The 27,751-nt window shown below is 34.3% G+C and overlaps 1 protein-coding gene and 1 long non-coding RNA gene across 7 annotated transcripts; one reads left to right on the top strand and one right to left on the bottom strand.

Annotated features, from left to right (window-relative positions):
* The first annotated feature begins 21 nt into the window (after positions 1 to 21).
* On the top strand, positions 22 to 7,168 carry LOC128675208 (uncharacterized). The gene is made up of 3 exons (XR_008405244.2): positions 22 to 230; positions 2,577 to 3,144; positions 6,801 to 7,168. It is a non-coding gene; the product is annotated as an uncharacterized LOC128675208 (long non-coding RNA).
* LOC128675201 (6-phosphofructo-2-kinase/fructose-2,6-bisphosphatase-like) lies at positions 3,207 to 27,751 on the bottom strand. Of its 6 annotated transcripts, none has more exons than XM_053754456.1 (10): positions 21,977 to 22,319; positions 21,671 to 21,794; positions 20,823 to 21,166; positions 13,664 to 13,798; positions 12,556 to 12,716; positions 11,526 to 11,915; positions 10,663 to 10,884; positions 7,281 to 7,515; positions 6,038 to 6,165; positions 3,207 to 4,342 (listed from the first exon to the last, which is right to left on the bottom strand). In XM_053754456.1, exons 3-10 carry the CDS (start codon positions 21,154 to 21,156, stop codon positions 4,235 to 4,237), a joined length of 1,713 nt encoding a protein of 570 aa, XP_053610431.1. In that variant the 5' UTR covers positions 21,157 to 21,166; positions 21,671 to 21,794; positions 21,977 to 22,319; the 3' UTR covers positions 3,207 to 4,234. The 6 variants fall into 6 exon arrangements, 5 of the variants coding, with proteins under 5 accessions (XP_053610431.1, XP_053610432.1, XP_053610429.1 ...); XM_053754457.1 differs by lacking the exons at positions 21,671 to 21,794; positions 21,977 to 22,319 and adding exons at positions 4,927 to 4,981; positions 21,299 to 21,438; XR_008405242.2 differs by lacking the exons at positions 21,671 to 21,794; positions 21,977 to 22,319 and adding exons at positions 4,915 to 4,981; positions 21,299 to 21,438 and having other exon boundaries at positions 4,257 to 4,342.

The following is a 27,751-nucleotide window of genomic DNA, read 5'->3' as shown; positions in this document are numbered from 1 at the left end:
TATCATACGATCGTCGTGTCGAATGACGCCTTAGCGACGCACGTTGTGGCCAAAATATTTCAACGTTATTTTACACTGCGACGAAAATGTATTGAAGTGACACCCACCAAGTTAATGTGCGTGAATGTCTTTGAGACGTTTTTGTAACTTAAACTTTTACGAATTGTATTTTGTGCAATAAAGTTTAAATAAATAAAAGTCAACTTGAAGTAGCCTTTCTATTCTAAAATGTAAGTTTTAATTGTCTAAAATGTACCAATAATATTATTATTGAAACGTACCTGTGCTGTTATTAAGCACCGAAGAAAGATATAATTTTTCGACTGCTGCGGTGTGTTTTAAAAATTACTCTAGTGGGAAATATAGATGAGTCAAAACTCAGAATTAACAAAAAATATGTATTTTTCACATAAATATTAAGAAAACTTTGGAATGAGATATATGAATATGACAAAAGGCCAACTAGAATGACATTGTTTAAAAAAAGTTATTTCAACTACGCTACCTGGGATAATAGCTAAGAGTTATCCAAAATTACTTGATTTTATGTTGTATCGATTTATTTTTATTTTCGCCACAAACCGCGTCTCAGCGTACGCATAAAATTTAGTCCGTATTTCGGACCCTCGCGACTCGTAGAGGTTCGTAGCACTCATAAAATCCTCGTAGCACTAGATTTGAATCCATGAAAAATGTAATAGACGACCAAATGCCATTGTAATTTTTTGTAATGTAGTTCATCATAAAATCACTAGAAAACAAAATTTTTATCCAATTTATTAATTATTTCTCCAATTTATTTGCCTATATTTGTATTAGCTTAAATTTAATTATAAAGATGGCTTGCTAGGAAACATAAAAAGACTTCAACGAGTACCTCTAAAATTAAAACATTGTCTAAATCCGACAAAAGAAAGTGAAAAGAACTTAATTCAGTAACTTTATTTCTATACTCGTATATTTCATCTTAAGTGACATTACGAATAAACAATAATATTGGAAACAATAAAGAATTTGATATTTGAATTTACCGCCCCAATTAACCCAACATATTTATAGTACCTAGTGGCCTCGACAACCATTAATGGTCAACATTGAGGTCCCGAGTTCGATCCTCGGTCAGAGAGGAATATGATGTTTTTCAGATTGATCTTGGTTGTCTGTCTGTCTATATATGTATATGTTATAAATTGTAACATCGTTGAGCTATTATCCCATAACACAAGGCTGGAACTTACTCTGGTGCAAAGTAACTCAATTTATGTGCCCAATATATATTTAGAGTATTTATTGGTACATTATATAGTGATCTAGAAAAGCAGTCGTAATAATGCAATACATGTTTAATGAAAGGCGCATGGAATATCAATCAATCAAGCTTATCTATTGTCCAGAGCTGATCGTGTGCCGCAAATTGTCGATCTCTTATCGCGCTTGTGTTGTAATAGTTATTTATTACTCATTTGTCAGCACGTTTTCTGTTACGTACATTATATAGTAACTATCTAGTTTTATCAGCTTATAAATTTGGTTAAAAATAGTTTTGTCATCTGGCTGTAACAAGAGAACACCTAAGATACGGATTTTGCAGACACGTAGGGAACCCATAAGATGCATTGTATCGAAAATCTGTGAAATCCTTGTACTTTATATTTGTCTGTTTATATGATTTAGCCTCTTTACTTACTATTCTTTCAAATTAGTATCTATAAGGGTCACCTACTGCCAGGTAAGTACTTCTGTCCTTATCAGTATAAAACTGATTGACTTAAAAAAATCTTTAAAAAATATTCACTGAAGTATACAGAAAAGTTTAATATTGGTCATAGATAAATCATAATTAGTAAAATATTACGTAATGAGGGCACTATTTCTTGATCGCCTACCACGAGCAAATGCTGTGCAGTCAACACGATATCGAACTACCTAATCACAACAAATTGGACGTTATAGTTTCGTCAGTCTAAAGATCTACTCATGCAGTAACTTGACATACGGTTTACTATACTGACTGTTAGCAAGTAATTAAAATACATAGCGTGAGGGCATGGCCATATTAACCGATGTTATCGAGAATTTTATGGTACTAACATTATAATTAACCGTCTAGTTTTATGGCTTAATAATGTTCATAATTACGACGACAACGAAGTCGGTAGACGTACATATATATATAACTATTCCTCGATGACACATCCACCACTACTATTGAGCCTACTTTATTGTTTATTGAACCACTGCTACTATTGAGCCTACTTTAGAAAAACCATTCAGACAATATTATGTTATAAAGTTAGCCAAGGCTTTCAATTCGAAATGCTTCTTATTAATAATAGATTTTTCCATGGTGGTGAGGGAGAGAAAGAATATATAAAATGTGCTAGCTGTTCCAACACTGGAATAGACTGTAAAAGTCGATCAAGAGAAAGGGCTATAAATTGGAGATTCTTCTCATAGCCGCTTATATAACTTGTATCTTCCTACAGCTAAACGTGGCATTTGAGTTTCGCAACTCTAGGCTCCGTCTACCACATTAAAAGACGTGATATTGTACTCAATATAAGTATATATCACAGATAAGCAGACATGCGGCTTCAGATGGGATTAGTCACACGCGCGTTGCCGACACCGATTGAATAATTTCACGCTTATAAATATATATAGATAGACAAGACAAATCACAAATATTTTTTCCTTGTCTAAATCTTTTTTATCAGCTTTCATTATTAAATCAGCAGCGTTGCTTAATCCTTGCCAATCCGGTTCCGCAGACCTTCAAACTGATAGATAGTGGACAGCGCCAGACAAGCTGTCTCACCGACTCACAGATTCGTTTGAAATACAACACAAGACTTTCTAATCGAAATCTATCGTTCATTATATAAGTACTTACTTAAAGAAGACGTAACAATATTTCCGAAAATGCTTCCATGAAGGAAGGTTCCTAGAAGGAGAGAACTCCGCCAGTGTGATTACATTCTCAATAATTCTACGTGCTTACAAACTTTTCGGTTAAATTAACGGGAACGAATGAGAAAAAAACAAGAATGTGTTTCTCTTTCCATTTAGACTGTAAATGTCAATCAAGGGAGAGGCCTTTTTTAAACAGGGGATTCCTCATAATTTAAGAATATGTAAATCAAGGTATGAATAATAGCAATATATAAGGTATGTATTCCTTAACATAATCAAATGAAACAACATAGTAATAATTATTATTTATTATTATAAAAAGGTCTAAATAAAAATGTCTAAGACTAACATCTTATTCATTATAGAAGCTACATGCTGCTGCATCGCCCAAAGGCTTACCTCAATCCTTAACAACTCCGTATGTAAACGTCATACATTACGATATTCTTTAATTACGGCCCGACAGTGGAATACAGTTATTTAGGAAAATTCTATTCTAAGTACTCCTCATAATATCAAATACCTAAAACAAAATCTGAAATATTAACGCCTCATATTTAGACAGAACAGCGTTAACTGTAAAATTGCGATATGAATCCCGGCTTAAGAATAGTTTAAAATAAAACGCAATTATGAATGATAAAACAATCGCATACGACTTATCTTAACACATCTGACACCATTTTCAACGTAATTATCGGCAATGTTAATGATAAGCCATTAAGTTAGAAAAAAATTATATGTCTATGATGAAAACCCATCGATTTTAAAACCTAACTTATCCACAAAAATAGCGTCATATTTTACTATACACAAATAAGAAATGAAACTTACAGTACCGCATGTAGATTTTCAATTCAAAGACCTTATTTCAATCTAACCATAATAATAAACGAAACAAATACCTAAGTCGTCTACATAACTAAAAGAACACATTAAGAATACGATTTAGGTATATGAGCTTTAATGAATGATAATGGATTGGGTAAGATTTCCTCTCAGTCTTATTAGTAAATTGGAAGAAACAATGTCATGCGAGATGTTCCATCACAAAACTAGTACATTCCTTCAGCTACAGTGAACGGAAATACTAAAGGCACGTCATATTGACGTCACTAGGAAATGCTACATCGACGCAATGTAACTTAGGTAAGATTCACACAGGAGTCCTATGAAGCAGTCGTGGAGACTTAAGGACCGCGCGATGTCGCGTTCTATCCAGGTTTTTCACAACCGTGGACGTGTCTTGGGGTCGAGGGGCTGGTCCCCCCTAATGCTGATGTGGTAACGTCCGGTGACCGCGAGGGTCGCGCCTCCACCCCTACAGTTGTGCCTCGGCTGAGTTCTGCCACAGGTTCGACGGGAGGGTGTCGTAGTGTGACGGGACTGTCACCAACGCGTCGGCGGTAGTTCGGGTGATTGAGCAGTTCTGTAATAGGAAAATTGTCTTTTTTACTAACATGTATGGAAAATCCAATACGAGTACCTATTTACTAAAATAATTTGAACTCATGGCTTTTAGTGAATTGTTGTCTGTTATTACAGTAGGTATCTAAACAATTTTTAGGGTTACGTACAAAATAATCAAAGAACGGAACCCTTATAGGATCACTCGTACGTCTGTTTGTCACAAGCAATTTGCTCTGAATCTGTTGTACCAGGTGAATTTTGGTAAGATAATTGTAATCCTATGACCCAAACATAGACGCGCAGAATAAATAAATAATAAGGGTGATTTTCGGTGGATATGGATTAGGAAATTAAAAAAATAGTTTTGCAAACCTTATTGTGACATATATCAAATAAACGTGTTCGTTATGAGAATCTCAAAATAGTTTTGTTATTATTGTAAAATAAACGGTTTCGATGTTATTAATGAAAAACGATGACTGACTGCTTTAGATAATTCTTGCTCTAAAATAATTTCGAGAAAAATTTTATAGATGACGCTAGTGTCTTTATTTACAAAACTAATTTTAAATGTCAATCATACTGTCATACAACAACTCATACGTGCGTGACACCCCTGGCGTTGATGGCGACCACCCGATCTCCGAAACTAGTGAGCCTAAAATTTTGAAAAAAGTGCAAAATACAGTTCGTTGCTTGTAGATTATATGAAAACCTATAAGAATCCTATAAATTGTACGTAACCCTCTTTACGCGAGTTCAGCTCGCCATTGGGTTTGTGTAGGTCAAGTTTCATGGGACAATTTTGTATAGTTTGAACATTCCAGTACCAATAAATAATTTAGTTATAAATTAAGAAAATAATCATCTAAGTAAGTAGATGACTAATAAATTATTTGTTATCTGAAATCATGACTTTAATTAGTGTAAATTTCATGTAGCAATACTAGTTACAATATAACTCATAATTATCGTTTTGGCAACCTTGACTTCGTGACAATCATATCACTTTTTAAAACACCTAAAATTTAAAGTACATTGTGCCAAGAAGAAGAAGAATTTCGTAGATGTTTTGGCAAGACCAATTTTTGACAACGTTTAGTGTAACGTGCTGCCATGCTCACGTTTATTTTAGAACTAGCTTTTCTCCGCGGCTTCGCCCGCGTAAATTTCCCACGGGAACACTTATTATTCCGGGATGAAAGGTAACCCGTACTTCAAACTATATGTGTAACTACAAAATTTTAGGAAGATTAGTTGAGGTAGATAGTAGGTAGATAGAGCGTGAAGAGGTAACAAACAAACTTACTTTCGCATTTATAATATTAAGATTAAGACCAGATATAGCATACACGTAACATACACGTCTGTTTTAGTTGACGTGTACATATGTTTCATTTGGAATATGTAACTATGTTATATTCATAGACCACCACTTGCTTCCGGTGAAAGAAAACATCGCGAGGAAACCTGGATATTGGTGGATAATTTAGTTCACTAGTGTGTATCCGACTACCTGCCACTACATGGCGCGGTAGATTGTCGTTAAAAGTCAAGCTGACTTGACTTTAACGACATATGCCTTTAGGCGACTTGAAGAAAATATGAATTGGTATCATATTTTCTTCAAGTCGCCTAAAGGCATAGCTTAGTAATAACACAGACGATATGATGATTTCATCTTTATCAAGTTGCATATTAAAAAACCAATTACCTTCGGCTGCATGCGGTGTGTGTCCACGCATTCTATTGGCATCTTGATCATCTCCACTTTGTACTTGTAGCCGTAGGAAGTCAGTTTCACTATGGTATGCAGAGGGACGTGCATGTACGGAAGTTCGTCTGAAAAAAAAAAAAGAAATAGGTACTATGAAATTGACGCGCATTTTCATCCTTCCTTACATATAAGTAATTAAACAAAGTTCTCTGCCGCATCTGTCTGTCTGTTCGCGATAAACACAAAAACTACTGCACGTATTTTCATGCGGTTTTCACCAATAGATAGTGTGATACCTGAATAAGGTATAGGTGTATAATTTATTGTATTTATACTCGAGCGAAGTCGGTACGGGCCGCTAGTATACATATAATAATAGAAAAATTTAGTCCATATGTGAAGAAGCTGCCAAAAAGACATTACTTTTACCAAAGACCTAAATACTCTAGTAAAACGTTAAAAAGCCATTACTCTAGCAAGTTTCCGGTAAACTATTTAGTATTGTGTGTCAGCAGTTCATCTTAGGTAATGTTTATCTGTTTGGACAAAAACCGTGATGTAGTTCCGTGATACATCGCAAAAGATTCTGTCTACGTCATCAGTTACCCGTACCTTAACATCTTAGGCATTAGCATTTAAATAATTTTTACATTAACATTAAGAAATTTTAGTGAAAAGTAAGTCAGTCATTGACATCGTAAGTATAACAATATTTATTGTGTTTGACCTAGAATAATGTATCAGTTCTTTTTTGTTACAGCGTAGGTAGATGACTGATTGGACAAACGTCGTCACAAGCAACGAAAATGAGTTCATCATACGAAATAAAAGGTTTGAAAGCATGGACAATATTGACTATGAATGAAGCATTAACCGCATATATCATAATGCCTATTATAGGTATAATTACCTATTATAAGATCATTATAACAAAGGTCATGATTCTTCAGAAGATTTCTATTGCTAAAACTTTCTTTTTCGGACTAGAGTTGTTATTGTTAATAAGTTTGTACCTCGTGAGTTTATTAACCGATCTGACTCAGGAAGTAAATAATAATAATCTTTATTTTTTTTTCTTCTCTCACATATAATTACACAGTTAAAAAACTTTTCTGTTTAATATTAGTTAGTATGGATTAAAATTATTAATATCTAAGTATACTAAAAAAATCTAATGAATTTACCATATTACTACAAAGATTATAATATTTATATTTCTTCTATTTTGCTGATAACTCACCAAGTTTAGCATCAAGGAAGTATCCAAGCATGCATCTGAGCACAGCCTGGTGACCCACGACGATGACGTTATGCTCATCCTCCAGGGCTGACAGCACCGGGCGCAATCTGGTCATGATGTCGATGTAGGACTCGCCCCAGGGGTAGCGGTACCGCAGCTTGTCCTGGTCCCGCCACGCGAACTCCTGGGGGAAACGCTCCTGCATCTCTTCGTAAGTCAGCCCTTCGCATATACCCTGGGACAAGATTTACATTCATTATAGAAAGTTAAGACTATTTAGTCAACCAATACTATGTAGTCTTGGTAAAGCCGGTATTGAGACAGAAGGAAATCTATTCTAAACTTCACAGATTGCTGATCATAATAGTCCAGGAGTCCATGAAAAATAATGGATGATGAGTATTTCTGCTCCGTTTACTAGTCGAAATCTACATGTAGTTCGAGAGATAAGTTTTCTATTAATTTTAAATTAATTTAATTAGGTTCTTCTTATTAATCTCGATGATATGATTGATCATATCATCGATTATATGTGATTCTGTCTCATAACAACATAGCAACGGATCTCGTGAAAGGAATGTTTCAATTGAAATAATGTACCCTGATATAGTAACTGGCCCCACTTTGGTACTGACGTCAATAGTCTCTAATCTTTTCGTTTATAACTACGGTGGACAACAGGAATATAGTCACTCAGATGCTTACTTTATGATCTAGAATGTAAACAAGAAAATTTGGGTCTGCTGTTATGTATGTTTTCCACTTATCTAGTAGATTTTTTTTATCCTTAATTATTTTTTCAAAGGTTTCTCTTGAAGATTTAAATGTAAATTAAACTACTTATATGCAATTTCACATTGTCAATAGAAGTCCAGAATATGAGAAGCTGAACAGTGCAATAAAAATTTTCGATAAGCTAGCAACAAAGTAAAATTACAGAAAACCCATCCATGAAAGCGCGTGCCTTACCAATATAACAAATAGTGCTCCAGTATTGTAAAGAGTAGGTTCTATAGGCAATAGGCATTACGTAATATCCTCAACCAATGCGTGTTGTCGAGATCGTGACGATCTAGACCTATTTAAATTATTTGTTCAACAAGATCGCATAAACATACATAAATAAACAAACACGAGTGAGTATACGAGTATAAATGGCGTACCCATTTATATTCCGTCATTAAATTTCCACTCACTTCTAGATATTTCAGATTACACTACACGATTTCTGAATGTTGTCCAAGTTGATAATAACTGTTGCCTATAATATTGTCTCATTGATACAGTCATTTTCCGTATTGGCTACATACTGTATTTTTTTTTTGCATAATGATATAAGTAGTTCGCTTACATAATAGCATAGATAAAAATATAGGTCGAAATGTTCCACAATTTTTAAGTCGAATCTAAAATTTAAACCGATTTCTAAGCGAGATATGATTCTATCAATGACAGCTAACTTACTACTGAGAATAAATCTATTTTAAACGTAAACGTCGATCAATAAGTACAACAACATAATATTTGTTGGGTCAGTGCTATATCACAAACAGCCATAAATCAGAGAATGTATGCCGACTAAATAGTGCATGCACAAACGTTCACACAGATCTAGGTATGTTTAATTGTTGACTGATCCGATATTCCGAGTAGAACGGTAAAACCATGAGTGTAGTTGTTATTTCACGTGACTTTGATTGATGGAGTAGGTATTAAACAATGACACATACATTTTAGAACAACACTGCATTTTTTTTTTACTTTATTTAATTTCCCATAAGTAGTACCTACTAACTTAAAATTTAGGCTGCCGTAAAATTGTCAAGATGTAAGTATTTTTTAAAATATCTAGATGATTTTATTGTACCAGCTAGACATTTTATTTATTTTATAAATGTTTAATCATGTTATGCCTAACATCATAAATCTATTATGATTGTTGAAAGAATTTATAAGAAGAAACCACATTTTTCTACATTTTTGACAATTTATTTTAATGAAACGATGAATCAATAAATTTATAATTTGCTCTTCGGTTTATAAAAGTGCAATGACTTAATTTATCTCTAGTAGGTAGTTACTTGTCATATGTATGTCAAGTCTTGATGATAGGGGGCCACAGTAGGGGGCATAATAAATTGGTTTTTACAATATCAGACCACTTAACACGCTGATAGCATAGATAACTCATTAGAGGCATAGGAGCATACCGTGTCCATACCATAGCCTTATCATTATTATTACTCATGGCTAAACTGTATCAGATAAATGTTTTCAGATCAAATGCCCCAGTTTCATCAGTTCACAGTTTTTACCAGAAACGAAAATATATTCGCAGAGTTGTAAATCTGTGATCCACAAAATCTTCTAATAGTTACACACATACTTGTTTCATATCAAAACTAAAGCAAAACTACTAATTATGATAAATACATGTTGACTGGGCCTGGCAGAAGGGGGCAAACCCAAAAAGTGCTGGCTTGATGTTCTCAAGATGGCGTGCCAATGGTCTGACTACTAAGGATGCCAAAAATCGTATAAGGAGAAGAAAAAGTAGGAAAATGGACTTCCGCGACATGGAAGAAGAAGAAGATTTACTCCCGAGAGAAACCGCTCAGATGAGAGAGATAAGTAGATAGAAAATTGATACATTGAAAAGTTAAGTAACATTAAAAGATAAAAACTATTCCGAGTAGGCATCATGAATCACGATGATGAATCGATGTGGATTTAAAAATATTGATATTTTTATCACAGATAAATTTAAATCGTAAAGTATTACAACAATTTAGATAGCTACGAAAAAAATATGTTACTTATTGCTGAAGAATTCTGACGAATCTACATGAAATGCAACAAGTGTGTTTAAAAATTATGCTATCATAGAGATAATAATTATGATATATATATATATATATATATAGATCGTGTCAGTAACTTTAATGAATTGCTTTGTTTTTGTTTTGATCGAGGTGTTTACTTTGCATTTAATCAGCAACATGCTACAATTTGCATGGGATAATGGTGTATTTCTGATGAAAAGTCTCATATAACTATCTACCTCAATCTTCTCTGCTCGAAAAGAAGAGGCCGGCAAATTCGTTTCGTCTACAAAAAAGTTTCAGTACCAAAAAAACAACGTTTGCAGAAAACGAAGAAGAAGTAAGTATATCAAGGTTCAACTTAGAATTGATCAAATTCATTTTTCTCCCAGGGGGTTTGTATAACGCGGCATAATGGAAAACAACAATTCCTATGAAATCTGGTGCTTAATCTAAGCAACACTTGGCTACCGTAGGTAGTATTTAACGTAGAGTAGGGTAGATTTAAATACAGAACGTAATGAGTTTTAAAAGCTGTTACAAAACATAAATCTACTTACAGCATCTAGTTCATTGAGAGCCCTGACGGCTCGCTTGGGCGCTCTAATATCGGCGGCGGTTTGCTTGGTGCGTCGCAGCTCAGAAGTCCACACAGAGAACGATTCCCTGCCGACCAGTGGGTTCATGTGTTCAGCCAGCGCATGTGCGTATATCTGACCCCTGGCAGAGAGGGACGCGTCGCCTCCAATACGGCCCAGGACGTTGTACTCGCTCTCGCCATGCTGTGTGATGATTTTATGTTTATAATTTATCAGCGTGTGAAGAGTAAAGCATTACTTCATCAGAAGTTGTATTAGTTCTATCAGTGGGAACATTGGTGTAAACTAGTTAGGGCTATTATCTCTCATTTTCATTCAGATCTGGATAGACTGTGCCAAAGTAAATGATGTTAAACCCAGAACTTTAAATTATTATTCATCGTTTGTTCTACCTAGGTCACTAGGTTTAGCATATCTATAAAATAATATCTATTATCATTCATTCCTAACATAATTGCAAAATTCAGCTCAATCAACACCTCCAGCTGAATCAACGTAAATTGATGACACGTCAGTTTGTAATCCACGTGTCGTATCCGACACGTGGATAATCTGTTTCAGTTACATAAGTATTTATAGTCAATAACAAGTTTATCTAAACTACATTTTATCAGAAAATCCGAGGGAAAGAACTTGCATGATGCAATTCAGAAAACTAATACTTATAGTTAATTCGAGAATAATCTACCAAAAAATATAAAATGTTCTTTTAAAATTGTTCAAGAATAGTCGCAAGAAATTGTGTTTTGTACCGTATTACCTTCAAAAGGTAAAGTAGGGGGCTAAAGAAAAACACTCAGATGAGAGAGAAGTTTTAAACTTACCCGTGTAAAATATAAGGTCTGCGGTAAGGCCCTCATTCCTGATAAATATCCAAGGATGCCGGATTCCTTCTGGCCAGCAACTTTGTGAGCTGTCACTGTTTCGCCCATATTCTCGACACGGACGAAACTGATGTCCTCCACACCGGCGTCAATTGGCTCATACTGCCTCATGTAATGTTCCAACTTCTTTCTCAAATCATCTACTGCTTCTTCTTCACTCATGTCCTTGTAGTCGGCGGAGTAATGCAAGATCTCAATGATGTTCCTTTCGAGTAGTTCTTGGTCTTCGCAGACACACTCGATGAACAGAATCCTGAAGCCCATCTCATTGAGGCAGTACTCGTTTAACTCCTGACGCTGCTCGCGAGTGATGTTTGTGCCGTCGAAAATCTGGAATAGGACATCTGTATTTAAAACAAGATGAGTATGTTTGCGACGAAGTTTAGATGTCATGGCTCACATCATTATCTTAATCTCTACATCCTAGACAGTGCGTCATAATCAAAACAATTTTCTATCGTTCTATCTAATGCAATAAATAGATTACTTCCTCTACTTCCATTAACTTCAATGTTAGGTTTATCATTATACTTTTTCACAGTAACTTAAATTTATACTTCAATGTAATCTTTGTAAAACACATAAACAGATATATTATTACCTCTGATAAGCCTGTTTTATAAATTGACAGTGTGATAAATAACTCTGAAGGATGGTCAGTAATAAATAAGTCATAATCATTATCTCATTGGGCTGATACAAATTATGGATTATTAAGGCAATAGCCGGCCTCTTTTGATTTTATTTCATTCTATAATATTAAAAATATATTTCGTTCTCGAAAAAAATGTACTGATTCAAAACATTTTAATGGTCAATGATCCCTCTCATGAACTCGCATCAACGATCGCATTGTAATTAGGCGCTCACGATAATGTTGTATTTGTCGTTGTTCCGGAGGGTCACACTATAAGAATTTACAGCAAGTTTAAAACATGTCTAAAAACAAAATAAATACTAAAAAACTTACAGCAACACTGTGACCATCCTTGAGGCATAGCACGGCATCTTGCACGGCCTCCCTGGCGCTTTGGCGGCGGATGGCGGAGCCCTGTTGGTTGTCCGCGCGGAAGATGTCGTGGCTGCCGTAGAGAGCCATGTGACGGCGGCGGTAATGGCTGCAGTCGAACACTGAAATAAAGATGGCCGTCAGTAACAGGTGACAGGCGACAAGAAAGCAACGATAGAAATGAAAACGAAATGGAAGACCAGCGATGGAATGCACCCAGGCCAATATCTAAAATAGTTTGAGGAAGAGAAAATGAAAACAACCCTGTCGATGTTACTAACACTGTTTTAGTAACACTTACTGGATGAAAGGATTGATAAAAACACATGATTGAGAAAATAGATAATATAATTGAGATGTTGCAAATTGGGTACTTGAAAACTTATTTATTTTTGGAATTCGATATTTGCGCACACGCTAAAATAACAAGGTATAAAAATGATATCAGATAGGGATGTGGACATGGCGTCGAGATGATAAATCTCTAGCAAATAGAATTACATAATTAGGTCGATCGGCTTGTTATTCTCAAGACCAGCTCACATCTGGGTCATGGCATGTAGGTAGGTATTAAAAGACGTATAGGTATATTTGCTTCCACTATTAACCTATTTTTAGTTTAAGACTATAATATGTATTATTTCATATACTTAGATAAAAATTAATCTTACTAAGAAATAAAATCGAATAATAGATGTAGATATTAACATCGTACGATAATTACTACGATAAAGGTGACACAACAAGAACACGAATAAATCGTTAAACGAGTGTAAAATCTATTTCTGTATTTTCTTATGCAACTCATAGATATTTGACTTCCTAGTTGCATTCCAATTGTATTTTAGTTTTATTACACTAATCATTAAATTAATAAACTGGCATTCTACTCGCTGTATATTCAGCAGGGAGAATATTAACGAAACGTGGTACTTATCCAAAAGTTCTCTTTTCGTGACATGAGCAAGTCGTACGTGAATTGTAATTGAATGAATCTTGGACTCGTATTTATAACAGCTTAGTGAGTGAGTGACAAATGATAAAAAGCACAATAGAATAAATGCCTTACCTTTGGTGCTTTCTCCATTCCAGTTGAGATGCCGAGCTAAACGATGTGCCAGCTGACTCTTGCCGCGAGCTGGTAGTCCCACCAGTACAATGAGGAGGGGCGCAAACTGACTGATGCGCCGGGTATGCATCGATACTGCAAATAAGGAAACAGTATTTAGAACACGAACGAAAAAGACAGAATTTGAACCTTTAATATTCAACTAAAAAATTGAAGTGTTTAAAGAGTGTCTTTGCCATGTGACATTCTACATATATCAGTCCACCATAATCTTATCTGCTACTATTTCGGCAACTGTACTGTACATCAGTAGAAACCAGACTCGTCGGGGCCCCGCCCACAGATAAAAAAAAGCATTGAGAATTATCTTTTTCAACTGTCCGGGTCAGGCTTGGCATTGATCTTAAGTACATTTAAGTACCTAAATGTGATGAATATAAACTTGATAGCATTCTTTTGTCATTGACACATCACACGATAGCTTTAATGAACATGAATGAAAACATTTAACTATCATTAACCTCGCCTATTAATTCTACTGCATCTTGAGAAATTATTCGGCTTTTGTTCATATAAAAAAATATATTCACGTCATTTATCCATTGACACAGGTGTAAGTTGAAGATCGGACAACTATAAATAAGTCAATTGGAATGAACATTTAGTATAATTCCATTGAAATAGTTAATTGCAGTTATAAACGACACGAAGCAGGATCCGACGCTATGCCTATGTCAGACCAATGAAATTTCCTCGCTAGAGTCACGCCCTCAAATCGCCTCATTAGCATTCTACATGGCCTTTTGTTATTGTGGATGTCATTAATTTTTTAAAATATTATAGTTATTGAAGATGTAATCATATTTTCTGACACAAACAACTCTGAAGGGCAGAGTTGACATTATAAAGGCAACGTGGTGATATGTTATATTAGTTACATCCTGTTAGAAACGCAATCATAACTTTATCATCGATGATTTTATCTTATATATTCTCAATGCCGTTAGCTCTTATAAAACCTGAATATATTATAACAATCATATCATCAACATTTTCAACATGTGAGAAGTAAAAATACATATTATTAAAGTGTAAAATGAACCGGGTTCCTCAAGGCCCCTTTAGAGAGAGTTGCCAACGCGCCGTGGACTTTGGACTCGCCGGTTGATCGAGGAAACGATCGATCTAGCGGCTCTTGTTGTCAGATAATGGACCTTATCGACCAACCAGATTCTGCTTACGTCGACTAGAACGCCGATGGAACGTTGGAGGCGATTGGAGGTGTGTCTCTTGGACAACGTCAGAGAGTAAAGAATACCATGATTTTGGGGCGTTGGTATTTGTTAGTCATATTAACTTCGTGAACTTTATTTTTCTATTTATTGTGATGTCCACATAGTTATTCTGATAACTATGTGGACAAAATAAAGTATAGGTACTTATATATACTATAGGTACCTGAAAATCGTCCTTAATTATCGATCTCTGATATGGTAATTAATCTACGTCAAATACTCCTAAAATGAATAAATAAATGCATCTACAATAAACTACCTCGTTGAAGTTATTTTAATCACATTGACGCCAACACATGCAATAACAAATATAGCTGTACGAGTGTACGGGCTGCATATATGACGTCATATTCATCAGTATTTCTTGGTCAAAAACAATAGCTTTGTGTGTGAAACCGGTTACACTTGCTTCGTCGTCAACAATTACTGTATAGAATCTATACTATTTACTGTACGACGGTTTGCAGTTTGGCTGGAGACATCTGGTTTCTTTATCATTCAGCAGACTTAAAAATATAAAGTATCATAGCCGGATAATAATATTATTATCCGGCTATGATACTTTAGGCCTACATGATAAGGAACCGATAACTTTTATCAACTTATATGATTGTGATAGCACTGACTACATGAATTTGCTCTTTCACAATTCATGTCGTGATCAAGTTTTTTTGTGGTCAAAGGCTAGGCTTTTATCAGCATTTCAAGATGTTTTTCTTTGCTCGTTGAAAACAAATGTTTTCACGTTTGTGTTAACGATCACAAAAGAGCTCCAAATCAATGGTTCTTTGGATTGCTTAATCAATTTGAAGAGTCCCGTTATCAGCACTGATGAACCCCCAGTCACGTTGCGGCCCACATGACGAAATGGGAACGATGGATCTGATAACATTGGCTAATGGATATGCCAAGACAGAGCCTCGCCTCCATATAGATAAAAATAACTGTAGTGAAGTAAGCAACGTACAGAAGTATAAGTTTCATTTAAATATGTATGTTGTGAATTGTTCAAGAAAATAAATTTATCAGAATTAATTTCATCTACGTTGCATCCAGGCGCGTTCAAGCCAAGAGAACTAAGTAGTTTATATAAGGTACGTACCTTATATAAAGCTACTTAGTTTTAAGATACGTTAAGGAAGATATGTGTGACTAATTAAACTGGTTTTAAAGTTTAACCAACTGGTTAAAACTTTAAAACCAGTTTAATTAGTAGTTAAGTATAACTATACTTTTGACCTTTACGCGCCACGGGGAAAGTTTGAACAGGTGAATTTGATGGGATTGAAACCTACAAGAATACTTCAAGTTATTCACGGATAATACAAACAATAGTACAAACTTAGATTTAACTAAATTCATACAAAATGACAAGAATCACTTTCTTTAAACAATTGGTTGCTCTCCAAAGCGGCCTGAGAGCCCGGTTTTGCCGTCTTTCTTTTCATTTGTCAAGATATGCATCGATGCATCACTTTTATCTATACTCTTGTTATTCAGTTCTAGGCAGCCTGTCACGGTGTTTGAGCGTGAACGTATGCAATTTCTCAGCGCTATGCACTATGCATGATGTCTCGACAGTGACGCATTTAGCTGAGACCCGTCTCGTGGATCAAACTGCTTTCCCGATATATAAATAGACGTTATCTGTTTTCAGGAAAAACGTGTTTGGAAAATATTCTAGCTGCTGATGAAAAAATTAAAAAGCGTTCAAAATAAGAATTGAATACTGGCAACATTAAAAAGCAGTTTTTTTTTGAATAGGCGAAAGATAATATTGTGTGTTCCTATTGCTGCATTACCGTTTCATAAATAGTACGCGTTATGAAGATTATAATCATGAACGATTATCTTATCTGAAACTGTTGCATTAGAGACATTTATGATATCAAATATTTACGTTCTATTACGTGAAACTAAAGAAGTTGCTGTTTTATATATACTTAGTAAATACAATCAAATTCACCTACCTAATAACATAACTGAATAGTACAGGGAGTAGGTAAATGTTGAGTTAATTTGATATATTATGTGCCTTATCGATATATGTTTTGAGGGTTCGAGAAAACCTTCGATTTGCTGCTGTTGCTATATTTGTTTTTATTATTATACAAATTCATGTTAATAAGCTGTGTACGATAAAAGAAAAAAATATCGCATTTGATAGCAATTGTATCAAACCAGTAAAACAGTCGCTATGTGCATGGCAAAAAACTTTTATCATAAATTATAAATTAGCTCATATAATGTGTATATTTCACCAATATCATTGTTATAAGATGGAAACTGTAAACAATTTACTTTTAAACAGATAACAGGACACACTCCTAGATACGGGGGGTGTGATAAAAATGAACAAACATTTTCAACTCCACAGTTGTTTTCAATAACATTGTAGGTAATTTGAAGTACTTTATGATTGATGGAGAAAATTTGAGAATGTTAGAATATACAACAAAGATAATAAATGATGAAACTAAAAAGATTATGTATACGTTCACAACTGATGGCCATAAAAATATATCTTTAAACTTTTAAATTATTATAAAGTCAAGTACGTACTTCTTTAAACCAAATTACTTAACATACAACTACATTATAAACTGGCTTCAATTGTCAGTATGTTCTATAGAAACAATTAATTTGATTTATTTTGTTAATTGCCGGAATTAACGGTGCTTGTTGCTACATTGTGTAGACAAGCAGCGTGTGCGCAGGCCTCTAAGTGGAGGCGTGGCTCTACGTCATCACTCACGGTCGATGCAAGCGTTCTCAATTTGAACAATGGAAATAAATGCATTTATGGTTTTTTTACAAGCCTCGTTGATAACCAATAGGAAAATATTTTGTGACATTTAAATTGCAGACTGCTCATGTATTAAGTTATAAATACAGTAACAATTGATTCAAGAAGAAAACATGACATAACTTGGACATATTCTGCCCACTTTTGTCGAAAAATGATGGATCAAGATATATAGGAAATGTATATATATTGAATCCACTTTTACGGTTGTAAAAGAGGGAAAAAACACTTTATCCAATACGTGTATCCTAGTCTATCCGCCTTTATAGAGAGCCTATCCGTTTTTATAGAGGGATTCTTTTGGCAATTCGTAGAAAATAGAGCTCCACTTTTAACTATTTTTATTATAAATATGCCACGTACTAACGTTTATTATCTCACCATACACTATATAGTTCAATGATTATAGCACGTTTTGTAATAACAATATTATTTGGTACTTACTTTTATTACGGAAGCTATATATTTTATGTATATAAAATAAATCGAGTTATTGTGCAAAAATATTTCGCAGACTATCTAATCCCTATTGTATTTTTTATCAATGGCAAAGACGTGTTATGATCTCATAATTCAAAACCATTTTCATGAATCATCCAACATTATCGTCATCATCGATGATGCACCCAAACGCTCCCAACGAGGGAACTCTTCAATGTTATATACAGCACGGACATTGTTTTGTCCTGCGTTGAATGCTCTCTGACGATGTCGTAAGGGACTAATGGGGTTTTACATTATTTTTTACAAAAATGTAGTATTTGTTGTTAAAAAATAAATGGGATAAACTTATCCTTACATACTTATTATAAAATAAAATAGTCTGCCGCGTCTGTCTGTCTGTTCTCGAAATCAAAAACTACTGCACGGATTTACATTTTTACCCGAGCGAATTTTTTTTTATAAAATTGTAAAAATATATATATTCTTGTAAAAAAACATTGTTCACTAATAAGAAAGATAAATAGTTCGACTTGGAGGCCAATTGCAGAGGTCGGATCCACGTAATTTTGTTTTTATATGTCGTCACAGATACATGCGATCTCTGACTTATGTCCAGCGTATCTGCGGATCACTGTACCTACACATGACCGGAGATATTTGCGGAAAAGTACTTACAATACAACATCCGGTTTTCAAAATTAGAGAAAATTTAAGGACTGTTGATATAGGTGGTTGAAAGTTTGTACCAAATTTAAAGGGCCTTGATTATTAATTAAAAACTAAAATAATGTTTTAATATTTTAAAATAATAGTATAATTAGTTAAGGGTTATTTTTTTCTATATGAATTACGGAATCCATACTAATAATCTGTAAATATACCTACATGGGAAAAGTCGTGCGTTGTACATGTATCTTTCTATTATTCATGTTTAACTACTTATTTTTTAGTACAATAAAGTTATTACAAACAAATAAACTGTTTTCCAGAAACTACACATGAGGGAAAGTGCACGCGCCTGTTTGAATCTTGATTGATCGTTAAATTTTAATTACCGTGCTAATTCTTTATTAACAAACATGTCAGAGATGATTTATTAGATCGTACGACCCTACATGTCATCCTAAATTGAGTGATCTCCTTCCTTAAGTTGATAACTCGAAATAGGGTACAGTTAACTAGGTATATCTTGTTTTTGCCAGAAACTAGCCACCTCACTTTCGTACCAAGAAGCCATGCGACTAATCAATCACTAATATTGATTCTTGTGTGTATTTTTGTTCCTTTTATTAGTCAAACAACCAACCCTTAGTCATCCATTGAAGTTACCTACTCTATTTTTGGATAATGAGACGTACATATTTGCTAGAAAGCATTTCACTTTTACCTATGTAATGTACCTAGTTACAATCGATAATGAAAACTACAAAGTGTGTAACATTAATTACCAAAAAGAGCAATTGAGCTCGAGATAAAAATAAATATACATGTAAAAATATTTCTGTGAGTAAAATGTCTTCAGCAGACATATGGCCTCCGTTCACCATATTTGTTTTATAAATAAAACAAGATAACAAATGTTGATACCGCCGCTTATTATCTGGGGTACTTAATTGTGAAAAAGTAACATCATTTAAATCATTTGCATGTCGATATTACCTACTTACATGGGAAAGAATAAGTAAGTAAGCCGCCATTTAGCTCGGCTGATAAAGTTATCACGTTCAATACCAAGTCGAATTGATGATAATTTAAAGAATTAACTCCAATAAATTTAGAATCACATTGATTTTAGTTAAAGATATCAACGCGAGAAATAGTGGAATGATAAAATACGCAGCTAAAATTCAGTCAATTTCTTCGAATTCGCAGAGTTCGCTACACGCAAATGCTTTTTGGTGGATTGCCAGGTCACCAAGGTGGATGAGACGTTAGGTGTACTTTGGACTACGTTTGGTCAGCCTAGCCCTGGTACTATTGCCAAGTTTTATTGAAACGAAGTTTAGAATATTCAGAGAGCAATATCTCACTCTATGACATTAAAAGCCCAAGATAATTTTTATCTGTCTTATTTTACAAATTGATTCAATGCCAAGAAGCCGGCGTTTTTATGGCCTGTTTATGTATTGTAAAAATGTCTTGAACAGTCAATTTTTCCGGCAATTATAAATTCGCAGATTTTCTTTGTAATTGAATTGATACTTTATTCATAATATTGGCCTTACTAATGAGGAAGTGCTCAAGCGGAAGAGAGTGGTTTTATAGTCGTGCACTATTTATAAGAAACCCAATTTTAGCATTGCATTTTATAAAAAAAAAATTGACAATATTTGGCTATTAACTGGTGACTGCAATAAATGTAAATACCGTTAATCGATCAAGACCAATAATGAAGTAGTCTTCCGAATCTGATACGCATTATAAACCAATTAAAACTACCACTAGTTTTTTGTTTACAATCACGAAACCGAGTCAATGACACTCAAACTTTCAAAAGAGCCTCGTGGAGCGTGTGTCCCAAATAACAAAAACGCAAGTCGTGACGGCTGTTCTTCATCATGTAGAGTAGAACTTGTATTTTAAGGAAATGGAACAAAAATATCAAAACACTTACCAGCAGCCAAAGCTCCATGAAGAGTTTTATCCTTGTCTTCCATCATGGCGTGCGCTGCGCTTGCTCCTGGTGCCATCACGATTCTTCTCAAAGAAGGTCTTCTTGCTAAAGCAACGATGTGTTTCGAGCGGTGCTGCTGTGGTCTACGACGACGCGTGCGCACTCTGTGAATGCCTCCCGAGGACTGGACGCCGCTTCCAGCAGTTATCACTGAGCGAACCTTATCAGTGCCGCGGCAGTGATTACCGAACAACCATATGATCGCCGAATATATTTTGCAGTATAAAAGCCAAAAATATACGTAAATGTCGCCCTGGATGCTGAGTAACGCCATCAATCGGGATCTGGAACAATACAGAACTTGACGTTATATATGAAAACAGGTGTGTATTTTTTGGTTAAAAAAAAGTCACAAATTTTCATTACTAAAATATACTAAATTTCATTTTTATTCCATTACTAAATTAGAAACATACCCTTCGGTTTTAGAGAGAAATCGCATTTTTAGTAGGCATATGAAACTAACACTGAAAAACTATGAGCACTATATTTAGGTTGCTACACGAACTAGAGTACTAGTGAAGTGCCTGTGAATATCAAATAATACGTCTAGTACACGACTAAAAAATCGTCTAAATGACGACCACTCAATTTTTATAGCACTACTAAGTACGTAGTTAGAAGGCAACAAATTTAGCTATACACCTTGGGTTGATTGATTATCACGAATATTTTCACGACATCGAATTTGAATTTGACATGAAGATATTAAAAAAGCTATATAGAAGATTAAGAATCTTAAAAATTCCCTAACGTTAGAAATCTGACATAATATAATTGATACTTACCACTCATTTTCAAAAATAAAGTTATATTTCTTAAAGTCTCAAAATAATTTGTTCTTATAGGAAAGATAATGAATAAAGTGAGGAGACTGAGATTTCTATTTTAATGACTGGACCTTAAAGATCCCTGTAACACAATTTGATTGCTTAAAATAGGTAAAGGCAGAGGATAATATTTAAACCAAACCAAAGCAACTACATGGAGAAAATGGGAAAGGACCGTGTAAAGAGCAAGGGACGATCAAGAGGAATAGGCTTGGACTAGGACTGATAAAGTATCCAAGTAATACTAGAGAAGTATTAACTGACCTGGATGACGTCCAAAGAAGTGGCGCAGTACATAAAAGAAGAGTGAAAATTCTAATGTTGGAGTTTGCTGAGCCATTGAATTAAGAAATTTATACAAATTGGTAAGAATTGAAAGTGGATATCTAAATTAGCAACTGTTCGTAGCAAATAGACATTATTATAATCTTAGAGATTTAATGGAAAGATATGAAAACATTTCCACTTTAGTTGATCAAATCTGTTTAGTTCCATTTTAGAACATTTCCACTTTAGTTCTGTTGTTTTGTTATCTAGCCAGACATACTGACTGTGGTAACCAGACGGTGACCTTTAGCGTCCAGAATGATCCAGACAACGCTCGCCTGATCAACTAACCGCTTATCACGAAGATGCACGTTTATATACAAATATTTATTTGCAAAGTCCAAAGGAAAACTCCCTGAAACCAATTAACTGGTTAATAAATCATTAATTATCAAGTTTTGAGACCTTTTTGTACGTCTACTTTTTTATGAGTAATTAAATCACCAGATTTAAATTGAAGACGCAGTTTCAAATGTATCAGTTGTGGAGATTCTCGTGACAAATAAGTGACCTTTTGTCAACGACGAGTAAGAGTAAAGAGTACGTCGTGCGTCGATCACAGATGTTGAGCCATCTGATCATGATCAGCAAATGAATATGATCAGCCCTCTGGATACGGAAAAGCATTTTGCAAATCATTGGCAAAATTTTGAAAACATTTCCATCGCATCGGCACATTTTGGCGACAGCAGTCTATACACTATCTAACACTTCACAAGGTGACTTCTTTTTTCATCCACAATATTTTCGTCTATTGTCTTCCTCATGTGTGTTAAGCACTATATTGTAAACCTTCATCACATTAAGTATCTTCTCCTTCGTTCATCGCATAACTCTTGAGGAAGGGTCTCCCAGAACACTTGCGCCAGAGAACTTTATATTTTATCTCTGGATCTCTTTTAGTATATTGGACGATCAGGTGGATGATTTGGGTTTGGGCCTGTCGGGTATATTGAGAACTTGCTGTATTGGGTGGTCTTCGTTTCGTCCCATTATGTGTCCGTATCTCGTGTAACGTAATACGTAATTTGCTTTCTGAGATCACTTATAAAAATTATATACGACCTCGGTGGCGCAGTGGTAAAGTGCTTGCCTCTGAACCGAGAGGTCCCAGGTTCGATCCCCGGTCGGGTCTTGGATGTTTATCTATATATGTATTTGTTATAAAATATAGTGTCGTTGAGTTAGTATCCCATAACACAAGTCTCGAACTTACTTTGGTGCTAGTTCAATCTGTGTGATTTGTCCTGATATATTTATTTATTTATTTACTTTAAAAGACCTTCCATCGGTATATTTAACTACCTATTAATTATTTATTTTCCGCCATTTCAATAGTATTTTCTTGTATGTATTGAATTCTGTGTTTATTCTTGTAAATTTCAACTAAACAATTGGCATATTGTCAGGTTCCAGCAATAGTTGTTGCACGCAATTGCCCTATTTAGATGTCTGGTTATGCCGATTCAGCCTGGTCCTTACAAAAGGGACAAGAAATACTGGCTTGATGTCGTCATAAGGTTCTTATGCGTGCAATAGTCTGACAGTTAAGGGTGCCAGTGCAAAGTGGAGGAGAAAAGGTAATAAAGCTCTATGATTGAACCGAGAAAACTGCCTGCAATGACGAATTAGCAATAAATTTCAGTTAATAGTTTATTTAATTTAATGCCTTTAATTTAATGCCTTTAGGTAATTGGAATACAATCTAACACGAGTGTGCAATAACATATTGGATAAGAAAAGAAAAAAATAGAAAGCAAGTTAGATAATCTTGTTTGTTTTGCCTACTTACTTTCTGCAAACTCAGTCGCAATCACAACATTAATGTATTAGAAACACAACACCGAAATTCGATCAGCGAGGAAGTTCGCGTTGTATACTTATGTATGTCAGAATATGATCTAACTAATTACCTAGATATTAATAATTTACCTAATAGTCTTGGATTACAATACAATATATAATTTATAAGTAGACTGGAAATTGTGTTTGGCAAAGTAAAAAAAAATTTCATCAAAATTTACGTTTTCCCTTAAAAAACAGTTTAGGGTTTTAAAGAAAATATAAAAAAAACCTTTGTTCTGGAAAATTCAAAATAGAACAACACTTATCTCGGATACAATTAGAAGACTATTATGACTATCAAATCATATTTTTAAATATTTAGTATCGCCCAGAATAGCCATGTTATGTATTTCTGAAATAATAAACAAATCTATATGAAAGGAAGGTTGACGTCAGAATATCAGAATGGTGTCGCGAATGTAAATTTTCCACGCACAATACAATAATTCCAATATTTACGTAAGTATTTACCGTCTCATTAAAATCAACATAAAGATATGGGCAAAAAAAAAACTAATCAAGATTTTTTTCATTTATTGATGAAATGTTTATCTCGTAGGAACTAGGTTTTGACTTCAGCATAATTTAGTCGATAGTCGGCAAGTTTAATATATAAGTCTGTGATCGGCAATATTAACATTGGAATTTTGTTTTTTTTTCCAACCCTTTTCAACCCCCAACGACTGAAGAATGTAAGTTATAAGTTTAACGTGTGTTTGTCCATGGTATCGTTCAACCAAACGGAAGAGCGATCTTGATATATTTTTTTTTTATTGAAAGGAAATCTAATAGCGACTTTTCTTACTATCTAGAACTTGATGTGGTTGTTGTACCTATCTCTTGTGACTTTTTTCTCTTGTAGTTGTATTGATTTAAACTTTATTGCACAAATTAATAGTGCTTTTCGTCAGAATATTCTAACCCTGTAATTCATAAAAAAAATTAAAACATACTTACCTAAACTATGTTTTGTCCCTTTCTGTCAATTTTAAGTATTAAAAGTGCGAAGTGACAAAACATATTTTAGCTTATAGTGTGTTTTAACTTTTTTATGAGTAACAGGGTAAATCCATGTGTTAACCATTCTCTGCAAGTCAAACCTTTTCTCAACATCAAAGATTCTACTTTCTCTACAAGTTTGTCAACTAGCCGTGGCAGTAAATACTGCAAACTGTAAACAGCAAGTAATAACTGGGTAAATAAAAAAAAATCTTACCAGTGGCTAAAATTAGTTAAAGATGATTTCTTTCCAAGTGATATGTGCAAGGTATACGAGCTTTCCATAACAGTAAGGAGGCTCCTATCTTTAGATAGGGATTTCAACAGTCGACAAAAATTACTTTTTTCGTGGCTTATTCTACTCATTAGATTCTTTATATAACTAATATAAACATACAATAAAACTGTAAGTAGGTTATTTCTGTATGTACATAGGAAATATCAAAGAAAAATAATTATGGGTGGTCTTTGGGGGACTAATAGAAACCAAAACATTTTTTTTTTATTTTTGTCTGTCTATCTGTCTGTGTGTACGCGTATCACGCATAAAAAATTGGATGGAATCGGATGTGGTTTTATAGCGGATTGTCTAACTTAAAATCTGGTATAGGTTTCATCGCGATACGTTGCTAAGAAGATATTATTATTATTAAGATAGATATTTAGGTATAAGTTATGAGCGGACGCACGAAATAAACGCGGGTGAAGCCGCAGACAAAAGCTTGTTATATATTTTTCTATACTATAACTCATGGAAGTTATAAAGTCAACTTAATTATAGTTTTCCTTGCCACAAAACAGTAGTACTTTTGGCCTCGTGCCAGTCTTGGTTTGGAATTCGATTCGGAAAAAACCGGTGCAAACTGGATTTCACAATATGTTTTCCAGTTTTGTCTGGTTCTTTGACTATAATCATATTGCTTTCAAATGTGGTTACCACATGGTAATATTAAGATAGTAAACTACCGACTGTGACTTTTTTTAAAATTTATGAATGTAGATTCATTCTATTTAAAGCCCCACATTTTACTCCACATTTTAATTAAATACTTATTCATATATGTTATTTAGAGAAAGCTTAAGGCAACGAACTGCAGAGACCGGCATTTTTGTAAATATTTATACATTCTTGAAGTTGTCATTTAGTTTTTAGTTCATTATGTTATTACTACTGGGAAAATGCCTCCCCTCTCTTTCCACGTGTCCCTTTCTTTGGTCTTCTCCATCCTGTTCTCCATCCAGTCTGTTTTTGGTTTTTGGTCTGTCGAATGTTATATTATGATATATTCTTTGTCATTATAAAAATATAGAAAGCTTGCTAATTTTGATTTACGTTAAAGGCGGCATCTAAATTAGCTGAATAACGAATTAATAATATTTATCGTCCGATATTTGACGATATTTGCCGTCAATGAAAGATGAAACCATATTATATATAATTATACTCGTATATCCCTGAAGTACAGCAGCATGCCCTATAAACATCTTACTTATATTTTTATCTGTCATAATCTAACTACCTATCGTAAGTATTTTTGTTGTTTTGTTGAAAATGTAGTTAAATCATTTTAACTGTTTTTCTATTATTTATCTGCATACTGCATGTTGAATAATCCAGTAATTTATGTGAATACGTCCCTTCTTAGGATGTGGCGATAAAAAATGCAACAATACACACGTCGCGTGATTTTACCTGAAGTTGGGTGGTTGTCGATTTTTAAATTTTTAACAAAGACTATTATACTAACTATACTATACTATTCGTTTTACTATCTGACATTAAAATAATTAATCGGTACTGAGGCAATGTAAATTTTATGAATGATTGAATTTGGAAACGATTCTCAAAAAAATTGACGGATCGTTATGATAAAACGTTCTGAAAGATGCATTGACTGATAAAATAATTTGTTTTCGTCAAGTAATCCGGTAACTTTTTTGTTTGCAGTTGCAGGGTTTGTTGAGAACTTATATGATCATTTTAATTGTAACACCAATAACGTTAAAGAAAAATATGCCGCGGGTCTTGGTGCTCGGAAGCCGAGAGCGTCATAAGTGAGATAGGTAGGTCGTCGTTCAAGGGACAGAGGTTTAGATAACCGCTTCGGTTGATAGGTGGTCCAGAGAATATCTATCGCCATTCAGAAAGGCGAATGTAGCAAATGGTATGGGTATTTAATAATAAGTATCTTCTATTAGTATGGGTAGTTATTTAATAATAAGTATCTTTACTTAATCACACTCTGCTATAATTTCGTAACGCCTTGTTGTCATTCCTACACACGTGGTATTGTAAACATTCGGGCTTTGATTTTAAAGTCTATAATACCTTGTAGGGTTTTGACTATTGGCGCAGTGTTTTACAAAAGAGAATGTATTTATCAATATGAGAGTGGAAGATGCCATTGGCAGACCTCCAGCCTAGAAAATTCGAGAAACATTATATAAACAAAAAGGAAGGATTTAAAAAAGATGTTTTCGATGCTTACCCGTCATAAAAACTAAATTCTTCCTTCGCAGTAGTGATCAGAGGACGTGTGTCTGATGAAGTGCACCAAGTCGTGGCGCATAGCAGTGCGCCCGTGGATTGCGATGAACGTTTCAATACACATTCGCAATAAGTCCAGTAAGTCCGTGTACAATTTCTCAATCAACACTTTCCCGTAACATCACACGGGAAACACGAAAAATTTTCTCTTTCAGCTAGTTTATATTATTTACTTCACACCGGATCTTATTTTATTCATTGTCACTAAAATAAGCTGAATAATTCACTTTATTCTCAGTGATTTTCGGATGTTTATTCTTGTTATTGAATCGTAACGTGTGTTCTCGAGGACTAAGCTCCGAACGGAATGACGACTGCGG

The sequence above is a fragment of the Plodia interpunctella genome, chromosome 14 (assembly GCF_027563975.2).
Source record: "Plodia interpunctella isolate USDA-ARS_2022_Savannah chromosome 14, ilPloInte3.2, whole genome shotgun sequence".
Lineage (NCBI taxonomy): Eukaryota > Metazoa > Arthropoda > Insecta > Lepidoptera > Pyralidae > Plodia > Plodia interpunctella.
The sequence above is the reverse complement of the archived record's forward strand: the minus strand, read 5'-3'. Positions and strand labels throughout refer to the sequence as shown.

What these genes read in the sequence shown, in the direction of transcription:
- LOC128675201 (XM_053754453.1), bottom strand. Translation starts at nt 21,324, where the DNA reads ATGCGATTTCTCTCTAAAACCGAAGG. An exon ending in TTTCTCTCTAAAACCGAAGG is followed by an intron (nt 21,167 to 21,298) that starts GTATGTTTCTAA and finishes GTATTGTTCCAG; the next exon opens with ATCCCGATTGATGGCGTTAC. An exon ending in CTCTCAATGAACTAGATGCT is followed by an intron (nt 7,516 to 10,662) that starts GTAAGTAGATTT and finishes ATCTTGTCCCAG; the next exon opens with GGTATATGCGAAGGGCTGAC.